This window comes from Onychomys torridus, chromosome 14, assembly GCF_903995425.1.
Source record: "Onychomys torridus chromosome 14, mOncTor1.1, whole genome shotgun sequence".
In the NCBI taxonomy this organism is placed as follows: domain Eukaryota; kingdom Metazoa; phylum Chordata; class Mammalia; order Rodentia; family Cricetidae; genus Onychomys; species Onychomys torridus.
This window is the reverse complement of record NC_050456.1, coordinates 38,641,499-38,652,195: the sequence shown is the minus strand read 5'-3', so window position 1 is coordinate 38,652,195 and position 10,697 is coordinate 38,641,499. Positions and strand designations below refer to the sequence as shown.

The window sequence follows — 10,697 nt, the reverse complement described above, 5'->3', positions numbered from 1 at the left end:
ACTTCCTTCCACTCAATGTCCGTCAGGCTGGGGTCTTCAACTCTCCAGAGACATTGTGGGCCCTGTGCCAAGCCACCAGGTGCTAGCGGATGCCTTTGAGAGGCAAAGGAGGCGGCGGGCAAGGGACCGCGCGGAGGCAGTGCCAGCTGGTGCACCGAGGCGACCTCAGGGTGCCGGACCCGCACGCAGAGCCAGGGCGTTCCCAAGTTCAAATCTCCTAGGCGGGGGCTCACATCCGCGGGCTCACAGCCGCCACCCGCTCCTCCCTCGGCTGCGGCGGGAGGAGGAGCCGCGCCCTGGCCGCCGTCCCCTTGACTCCTCCCTGCGCGGCCGGGCTCTTCCTCCCCGGCGGCCCGATCTCCTGGTGGCGGCGGCGGCTGAGCCGGGAGCGAGCGCGCTGGGCGCGGCCGTCCCGTGCCACCCGGCGGAGCCCGAGAGCCCCGAGGTCATGGTCTGTGCTGTAGCGCGGGGCGCCTGAGCTCCGGGACGCGGTGAGCGACAAGCCGGGGACCCCCGGGGGAATCGAGCGACCTGGGAGAGCGCGAGGCCTCGGCTGCCCACGCGCCGTCTGCTGGGGACCCCGAGCGTCCCGCGCCGCGCAGAGCCCGCAGAGCCCGGTCCAGCACGCGGTGGCGGCCCGGGGAGGGGCGCTGTCGCCGGCGGGAGGCGGCGGGGGAGGGGGGAGAGGGAGGAGGGGCCGCGGCGACGGCGGAGGCGGGGGATGCGCCGGCGTGCTTTTGTGAGCGCTGGCCCCTTACATATGGAAATGACGCCCGCGCGGGTCCCCAGTCGCGTCCTTCCAGAGGACGCGTGCCCGGATCGGCGGCGCGGGCTGCTCGCTGTCGCGGCGCTCGCGGGGCCCTAACAAAGCGCCCTTCCCTTGCAGAGCTTCGGAGGCGGCTGGCGCCGGCGCTCCCCAGAGGCCGACGGAAGGTAGGCGAGCCCGGCCGGGCCGGACCACGGGTCTGGCGTGCGAGCTCCGCGACCCGCGGGTGGGCAGGTGGAGCGGGGACGCCGCGCGGGTTGCTAGGGACCTGGGCTGGCCCGCCCTCCCGCCACACCTCCGCCTCCCAGACCTGAGGCGTCCCGAGCTGAAAAGCTGTTACTGTGCCTGGCTCCAGCATCCGGCGGGACCCGGAGCAAAGCAGAAAGGGTTCTTGTTCTGTGGATCGAGGCCACCCAGGCAGCCCCGAGGGCCAGAAGCTGACCGGAAGCCGACGTGGGGGAGCCCCTGGGTGTCGCCCTGCGTCTCCCGGGGGCTCAGAGCTCTTTGGAGTCCTGAAAGTGGAGATTTTAGAAGGTGCGTGGGATCCGTGCAGGTAGAGACTTTTGGGTGCAGCTAGCAGGAAAGGGGGCGATACATTTTGACAGTTGCTTTGCAAACCCGATCTCTAGAGCAGAGGAGTGTGGAATAAAGTGAGGAGTGGGTGTAGGTGTGGAAGAAGTATCCGAGACTCGGGTCTGCACTGCAGTACCATCCCCACTCCCCCCCCCCCGAAAAAGAAAACTGTTTGGAAACCAGCCTCCGCTAAAAGCTCTCAGTGAAACTGAGAGAGATTGGAAGGGGTGATGCTCCCAGCCTCAGCCCGACAGACAGGGTGAAGGTGCAAATGAAGGGTGTCTGGAATAGTGCCCTGCCCCAGATCGTGTTTCCATACAACTATTATGAGCCGGTCTTCTTGTCCCTTACCTGGGACGGACCCTCTCCAGGCGTTCAGGAAGTCTTGAGAAGACTTTCCATGCAGCTCAACCAGACCCGATCTGTATGGTTGTCTATGGGGCTGCCTCGGTAGCTCTAGGGTGCCCTTTCCAATCTCCTCATAACCTTCTAGCTAGACTCCTGGGACCACGAACTGTTTCTCAGTTGAGTTCTCTCAGACATGTCATGTTGGCGTAAATGTATCTATTTGCATGCTTCCTGGGGCCTAACAAACCACCAGGAAATACTTTGATGGCATCAATGTAGCTTATTCTAGGGTCTTCTCCAATGGTAGCACGGGCTGTTGGAAGCCGGCCTGTAATATTAATATGTCTTGCTGTGGAATTGAAAGTAGCTGTGAAAAACCCCAGACTGTCGGTAACATTACAGGCTGGCTGAGAAAAGAGTTTGTGTGGTCTCTTCCTCTGTGGTTGGTGTTCACAGGGAGGTGATCAGAACCCCTGGGGGGCAGGGGCTATTGGCAACCTGTTTATTTTCACAGCTCTCTGGTGCTCTGGAGGGAAGCATTCTGAACTGCAGTGTTGAGAAAGCAAACTGATTGCCATAAGCAAAGACATTGCCAGCACATCCTGGGGCAAAGAAGAGGAGCCACCCTGTATGTGGTCCTCTTGTTGAAATGTCACGGTTCAGTCATTTTACTAGGTGCTTGCTCAGAATGTCACAGGTTCTTTTTTTCTCATTCCCTTCTCATTTTAGATAGGGAACGGTCCTTCATATCGAAAGATGTTAACTCACAGGACAAGAACAGGGCTCCACTGAATTCTGACCAGCCTATCTTAATTTAATAGTCAGTGTTCTTATCATGAGTCAAATGTTGTTCAAATAAATTGTTTTAAATGTCACTGTAAATGACTTCCTAAACTGCCATTTAACCAGCCTTGATACTTCCATTTTATGTTGATAATGAAAATACATTTTATGCATCTTTATGAGCTGATAGAGGCTTGGCAGATGTAACCAGAACATTTTAGAGGGAGTCAGACAGCCAGAGCCTTTCAGGAGGCTTACTTTTATAGATGCCAACTCATTTGTAAGCCAATAAATAATGCAGTTTGAATTCTGGCTATTGATCTTGCATCTGTTGGCTAGAGGCTTGTGGGGTGGCCCCCTGAACCTCTCAAAAATATATTTATCCTATGGTATTTACAAAGAAGATCATTTAAAACATTATGGAATTATGCAAATGGGAAACTTCATTAGAAATTAGCTTGCTTCTTCTCTACTGCAGTTTGTGTAAGCAATTAGACCCTCGCTGTGCATGGAAAGTGTATAAAGCATCGATATTCTAATACCTCAGCACAGTTGGTGAAGTGTCATGTGTCGCTGTGAGAACTGAAGTTCCCCACTCTTGCCCCAGGGAGCTCATAGCTTCAGCCATCCTAAATGAATTTATGTAAATGTGGCTCAAGCAATACAAGTTGTTTCAGGCTTTTGTTTTTTGAGAAAAAAAGTAACGAACATAAAACTGTTTCGTTTGTTTGTTTGTGTTTTGGTTCCTGTACTTTTGCTCTAGTGGCTGATTATAGGTTACTGGATCCTTGTTGTGCAGAGCTGGTTTTCTTTAACTGATTAGGTAATCCACCTGCTATTATGCCTGGTTCACACCAGCCTTCAGGACAGTAAAATACTAAAGCTTGTTTAGGGTGAGGATAAACGCTAGCAGGGGCGCCCTTAGCACAGTTACACGTTAGAGGTGTAGTTAGCAACACACATTTTCCTTCAAATTCGTTGGAATGTGAATGTCCCCTGTTCAATGGCACGATTTTTTATCTACCTCAATTGTGTGTCTGGTGATGCTGTACTGTGTTTGATTCCCAGCGGAAAGGGAGGAGGCACTGTCCTGAGCAGGGAAGGGGCATGTGGCAGTTCGTGGCTGAGCAAGCAGGCAGGACTCTGAAGGAATGCTTTAGGTAAAAGCCGTTGCTTATTCTGGAGCTTGTTCTGTACTTGAGTTTATTCTCCTTATTATTTCCTTTTACGCTAAAATTGGTACGAGAGTTAGCCTGGAAAATTTCTCAGCTGGTAAAAATGTTTGTGGAAAAGAGGGAAATAAAAAAAAGCAACACTTTCATTTGATCACGGGCATTACTGGGGCCTAGTAAAGGTGTAAATGAAAACCTTAGCAATCAGGGTTTGTCTGTGTTCATCACTGCAGCCCCAGAGTAAAGAAATGAGTCCATTGGGGGTCACTGCCTGGGCTCTGGACCCCCAGCAGCTGGGTCTGAACACAGGTCCGAAAGCATCTATTATGATTCCTCCGAGAGGAAGAAGGCTGAGCCTAGAGGGGCACCCAGGCATTCCGCAGAGCCGGTCAGCTGCTGGGCCATCTGGAATGAAAAGAAAAGGCCTGGGCTAGGGGCTCTGGCTTTGTGCTTATTTATTATTTGGTTTTCACTTACCAGATTTTGTCCCCTTTTCCCTCCCCCCAACCCAGCCCAGACACCCCCCCCCCACCTTGGCTGGGGTTCCCTTCCTACGAGCTCCTTTCTATAACCAGATGTGGAGAAGTTTACGCGTGTACCTCACACTGACCTTCTGTGGGACACGTCATTACTCCAGCCCCACCTCCACCTAATTCTTTCAAAGTCCCAGTTGGCACCATTTTCATCAGCTGGGGTGGGTGGGGGGTGCTGAGTGGCAAGTGGCATGCATCTGTGGCGTCTCTTTGTCAGAGTCTGTGGCCTAGCGATGTGGCCCTAACCTTGTTTAGGGTTCTTTGGGAGGAAGATGCTCGAGGAAAGCTTTGTCAAGGTTTATGGCTGTCTTCACTAAACTGGGATTGTTCTTTGCAACTTCAAGGAGGATTTGCTACTCTAATTCAGCTTTGTGAGTTTCTGGCTGCCCATGTGTGCCTGCTCAGGCTGGAAAGCATTGGCTCTCAGGTTAGACCCTGAGTATTCATTCAGGGGAAAGACCACAAATGATGTGTGATTCCTGAACGGTATCCATTTGTAACACGAATTGCTAAATGGTCTTTAATTACAAAAACAAAAACAAACAAACAAACAAAACAAAAACAAAAACCAGAGACGGATATTGGGGCGAAAGCTGAAAAATCAAAGAAGCAGGGCAAGCCACAGCCACCACCTCTCACCTCACCAACTCCTCAGCCTGAAAGAGCCTCTCGCCGAAAGGGATGCTTCTGCCAAAAAGCCTTTAGTTCCTGTCTCCTCACGCCTTATATACCTTTCTCCGCCCAGCCATATCACCTCTGGGGATTAAAGGCATACGTGCTTCCCTACAAAGGCATGAGATCTCAAGTGCTGGGATTAAAGGTGTGTGCCATCACTGTCTGGCTCTGTTTCTCTCCTAGATTGAGTCAATCTCATGTAGTCCAGGGTAGCTTTGAACTCACAGAGATCCAGATGGATCTCTGCCTCCCGAGTGCTAGGATTAAAGGTGTGTGCCACCACTGCCTGGCCTCTATGTCTAATCTAGTGGCTTGTTCTGTCCTCTGATCTTCAGGCAAAGTTGATTAGGGTACACTATATATCACCACATCCATTACTGAAGGTCTGGGGTTCTTCATGGTCATCTTAACCTATATTTTTCTTCTCAGCTTCAAATCCCAACCCTGCTTCAGAGAAAGAGAGTGCCTATCATATCTGTGTATTTGTGTATTCCTAGAGACTTGTAGGCTGTACTCATTCGGCCAGTGGATCAGGGTAGGTAGGGGTTCTCCTACCTCTGCCCATTCCAATTTGGAACATGTGTGGCCTAAGACTGTCCAAGGTTTTCTCAGTATTGTCCAGCCTGCTGACACGGAAAGAGGTATCATTTCAGGAGTCCCATCCTGTGTGCATGTATAACAGTGAGGGTCATAATGGTCACACTCAAAGTAGAATCTTAGCTCCTCCTCCACTGTAAAGCTGTGGCCTCGCGCAGGTTGCTTAATTTCGTCAAACCCCAATTTCTCCATTTGAATTGGGGAAGTGATGCTATCTACGCCCCTGAATTAGGAGGATTAAATTATATGAGTGAGATGGTTTACATAAAGCACTGTAGGCCAGGCTCGACAGAAATGCTGGGAACAACATCACGATGCCTTCTGAGTTCCCATCTCTGTCTGGGCCTTTCTGCAGTTATATGCTGTTACATTTGTTGATAATCCTCCTTTTTAGGCTCAGGGAGCCAAGCGTTATCTGTTACCGTCATCACTTATTAATGTAATGATGCGTCTGCGGGTGACATCAATGGCCCATTCTGACTATTCAGTGGCATTCCGAGCCGGTTGTTTGGCTGCTCTGCAGGCAGACGTCTGTCTGTCTGACTTAAGTTACTCTTCTAAGCTCTTGCTTCCTTCCCAGGCCTCAGGTATTTTCTCACTTGATCTTTCAGTTGCCTTTCCTGAACTAGTTTCTAGCCACTTCCACTAGCTTGCCCTACTTAGTTCTAGAACGACCCTTCCAGATGGCTGTTGTTATCCTCCTTGTCTAAACAAGGGGACCTGAGAAGTGTTTGAGCACGGGGATTATCCTCCAAGTTTTGCCTCTTCGCTGAAAAATGCAGCTGTAGTTTGTGACTCTGGCGTAATCTCTAATGCACTGGATTACACTTTTGATGACTTCACTGGAGTTTGGGAGCCATGGTTGGTGCTGAGTTTCTTCTGGAAAAGGGGGGAATGGAGATAATGTGTGTAGAAGAAGCCAGTGCAGAAACTGTCTCTGCTGATTTCGGCATCTCCCACAGGGCTAAGTTTCCCTCCCTGGAATCTCCATGAGGTCAGTACATTTCCCGAGTTCCAGAAGAACGGATTGTGTTTGTTATTTGGTTGGGGGAAGGAAAGACAATAATGAAGTGGAACCGTGGCCCTTAGGCTTGCATTTCTGACAAGTGGGGAGGGGAAAAAATTCTTACATGAGGAATTACAGATGAACATTTGGAGAATTATATCAACCAGCAAAAATGCACTTGGTGCCAGATGAGAACTGACGGCTTGTCACCATGTGTAATATCTCCTGGATGCTACAGTTGGAGCACTTGTCCCACTGGGGTGGAGTCCCCTTCTCCCATATCATCCCACCCCCATGTGCCCCTCACCACCCACCCCCACCCCCTTCACCCCTCACCACCCACCCCACCCTCATGCACCCTTTACCTCCCACCCCACCTCAGTGTACCCCTCCCATCCCACCCCAACCCCATGTACCTCTCGCCTCCCACCCCCAACCCCGTGTACCCCTCACCTCCCACCCCACCCCAATGCACCCCTCGCCTCCCACCCCCAACCCCATGTACACCTCCCCTCCCACCCCACCCCAATGTACCCCTCACCTCCTACCCCAACTCCATGTACCTCTTGCCTACCACCCCAACCCCAGGTACCCCTCACCTCCCACTCCCACCCTCCCTTCAGTCTAAAGAACATTCTCCTAAGCTTGAAGTTTGCTGTCTGGGGAACCTGGGAGACGAAGCTCAGGGCTAAGAAGAAAAAGCTCTTAAATGAAGGAAGTTTGAGCTAGTGAAAATCCAGTGGCCTCCCTAAAGCAGACATGCTTGCTAACCAGACTCAAAGCAGCAGGTAGGGCGGGGCCCTGTCAGCACATGGTGAGTTTCGCTCCCTGCTATTGGCTGAGACAGACACAGACAGATCGCCATCCTTGAAGACGATGTTTGAAAGGGGAAGTGTTAGGAGTCTTTCACTTTTGAGTTTACAAACCCATCTGCAGAAATCCAGCAAGGCTTTTCTGAAGTTGGTCAGATTACAACCCAGAGGACTCTAAGAAGGAGCCCCAGGGCTGTGGAATTCCCAGAGCCCATGGGAGTCCCAGTAGATCGTAGTTGACAATTAACTGGCCCACTCTAGGCGAATCTCATTAGCCAGAGCGCCTTCCTTTTGTGGCTTGGTTTAACACCTTCATGTTTCTTTTCTGAAGCTTTGCTGTTTATGTAGCACCCCCAGCATATTTTGAAAACATTTACATACTGATTAGTTCACCCAACAGACCAACCCTGGGAAGGCAGCCAGAGCCCGCTGCACCTCAGTGGTAAGCTGCTGCTGGAAGAGACCTTCCCAAGCTGGGGAGCCTGGACCCACACCCGGCCCTGTGGCTTTTGGAAGTGGCCTTTAACACTGAGCAGGGTTGTGCGTCATTCTGGCTCATCTTCTGAGGTCACCTGATTCAGGAGGTCATGGCTCTCTCTAGGCTTGTCATATTTTGGACAATTAATTGTCTATGGAAAGAAAGCAGACAGCCCAGAACACCACTGAATTGTTTCAGAGAGCTCCATTGCCTTGGGTCCTAGCTGCCTGCAGCTCTGTGTTATTGAGGGCTGCTCTTTGAGCTCCGACTCAGGGTTTTGTTTAGTTAAAGGTGCTGCTTTCATTGCCTGTGCCCTTGGGGTTTGAACCCAGGGCCTCACACATACTAAGCATACATGATGTACCACTGAGCTACACCCCAAACCCGCGCTGGAAGGTGCTGTGTTTTGTAGTCAAGGGGTTAGCTGAAAGACTGATTGCAAATGGCTGAGGTCACCATCCCAAGGGCATGTGTTATATTTGTCACTCATTGATTGCATCATGAAGTTTCTTCCAGGTGTGCAGGATTTGGGCTGGATCCAGCATATTTAAAACTTTGATTATTGTATATGAGGAGAAGGAAACATCTTACTGCCCCCTCCCCTCCCCTATTTGTTGAGACAGGGTTTCTCTGTGTAGCCCTGGCTGTCCTGGAACTTGCTCTGTAGAGCAGGCTGACCTCAAACCCAGCGATCCACCTGCCTCTGCCTCCCGGGTGCTGGGATTAAAGGCGTGTGCCACCACATCCAGCTTATGAAACATTCTTGAAGGAAAATACCTGGAATTGTGTGGTTTAATGTTTAGCAAAAGATGACTTGAGTTTTTGACAATTTCAGGTTTTTACTAATGCTAGGGATGGTGAAAGCCTGGGGCTGGGGCTTGGAGTGTGTGTGTGTGGTGGGAATCAGTAATGGGAGGCAGGGCAGCCGGGAATGAAGCACTAGTTGCTGGAGGTGGTACAGTTCAGAGATACTGTTCAGTTCTCAGAAAACAGCCAGCGGCTCCTTGGCACCTCTCCACGGGGAAGGTTGGGGTGGTGTTTTGCCCCTTTCTCTTGGCAACTAAGCATGACCTAGAGCCCCCTGGGACTACAGAGGGCCTCAGGGAATACTTTCTGTCATACAGCATGTAATTGCACCAGCAAGGTTAATTGAGTTGCTTTTTGAGTAAAAGGCATCTGGTCCCTTGTAAATTGGGAGGTGGCTCCGCCAGTGCCTCTGTTGTAGATGTGATGCACAAGTACCTAGGCTGATGGAGTGGAAATAATCAGCTTGGTCTCCCCTCAGGGCCCAGCATCTGGGCAGGTTGTCTGGAGCTTGCTGACATGCCTGGCAGCTCTGACCCTGTAGTGGCTTGGTACTACCAAGGATCTCACCTGACCTGACTGGCTGGTAGAAGTAGCCTTTCACTTTCCTGAGTCCTCAGGGCTGATAGGGGAGAAACCCTCTCAGGTCTGAGTTTGGCAGACAGTCATTTACCCATGATCTGTCAGGAGCGGAGTCTCTCCCAGCCTAACACCTTCAGACTGGTCGTACTAGCTCTGTTGTAACATTGCCCATTTACCCCTGGTGCTCATGTGTGGAAGAGTACCACTGGCCAGGCAGGGCCTTGCTGTAGTGTCCGAAGTGGCTGGTGGGGCTGGGAGAGATACAAGTGTCCAGAAATGATCTGCTCCAACCTGTCCTCTTCTCTGTTCGCACAGGTGAGCGCTGTGGGCTATGGGATGGATGAGGTGGAGCAGGACCAGCATGAGGCTCGACTCAAGGAGCTGTTTGACAGTTTTGACACCCTGGGAACTGGGTCTCTGGGTCAAGAGGAGCTCACTGACCTCTGCCACGTCTTGAGCTTGGAGGATGTGGCCCCGGTGCTGCAACAGACACTACTTCAGGACAACCTCTTGGGCAGGGTAAGATGTGGGGAGTAGCAGTTTGTGGGAAGTGGGGCATGGTTTCTGTCAGGGTGCTGGGTGTGGTGGCAAGCCACAGGTGTGTTGCAACTTGTCTCTTGCAACCTGGCCGTTAACCTGGGACATGCAATTTGGTCCTGTGATAAGGGCATGCTAAGTTTAGTCTGCGCTTAGAAGTAAGTTGTACACTGAGCGTTATGGGTAACAAGAGAAATAGGCTGTCTCCCAGATTTTCTTCCTTGTTCTTTGTGGGTCATTTCATTGGATCCACATTCATCTTTGGGACAGAGGCAAGGTTTCTATGGAAAAGAAGAAAAAGGCAGGAAGAAAGCTGCCCATCACAGAAAAAGTAGGTCTCTAGCATGACTTTTAAAAAGCCGTTTCTTGTGTGGCTCATTTTGAGGTGAAGATTAAACCTTCCATCCAGGAAGTAAGACAGGAAAGTAAACATGAGGCCAGCCAGCATGCCGGACACGCACTTCGAATGTGTGTGAAGGCCAATGTTACCTTCCACATTTGACAACAGATGATCATGTTTGCCTCCTAGATCAAGTCACAGGCAAGAGAAAGAGGAAAGGTATTTCCCCCTCCCTCCACCCCCCTAGCAGTGAGATGGACATCTGGTCTGTTCCAGTCTGAGAATGCCTTAGGTTCGCTCACTCATCATCAGTAGCCTCATGTATGATGCTTTGTGTAGTGTCTTGCGCTGTTGGCTCTGGGACAGGCAAAGTGAAAGAGGCAGGACTTCTGAGCTGTGTTGATAATTGTGACACTTTGTACACAGGGTTTGCCCTGTGCTATAACTTGAGGAAGCAGTCATGAACTTGATTCAGGCAGATGGACTTCCTCTCTTCATTTCCTGTTCACTGCCTTTGAACTGACAATTTGGATAAGTGGCCCAGGGCATAGTAGAAGATATTGGCTGTGTGTCACGTGAAGGAGACAGGCCTAGCACTGACCCTGAAATTAACGTATAAAAAGTGATATTAGGGGGCTTGACATCTTGGATGTGAGGTCAAACAGCTCACATCATACTTAAGGAAAAAGAA

The 10,697-nt window shown here is 51.1% G+C and overlaps 1 protein-coding gene across 1 annotated transcript in view; it reads left to right on the top strand.

The window, feature by feature from the left end:
* The first annotated feature begins 782 nt into the window (after nucleotides 1–782).
* Nin (ninein) overlaps nucleotides 783–10,697 on the top strand; it is a 99,169-nt gene continuing 89,254 nt past the window's right edge. The window contains 2 exon segments of the mRNA XM_036205835.1: nucleotides 783–933; nucleotides 9,445–9,648. Of these exon segments, the coding sequence (XP_036061728.1) occupies nucleotides 9,466–9,648 (183 nt within the window). The 5' untranslated portion in view covers nucleotides 783–933; nucleotides 9,445–9,465.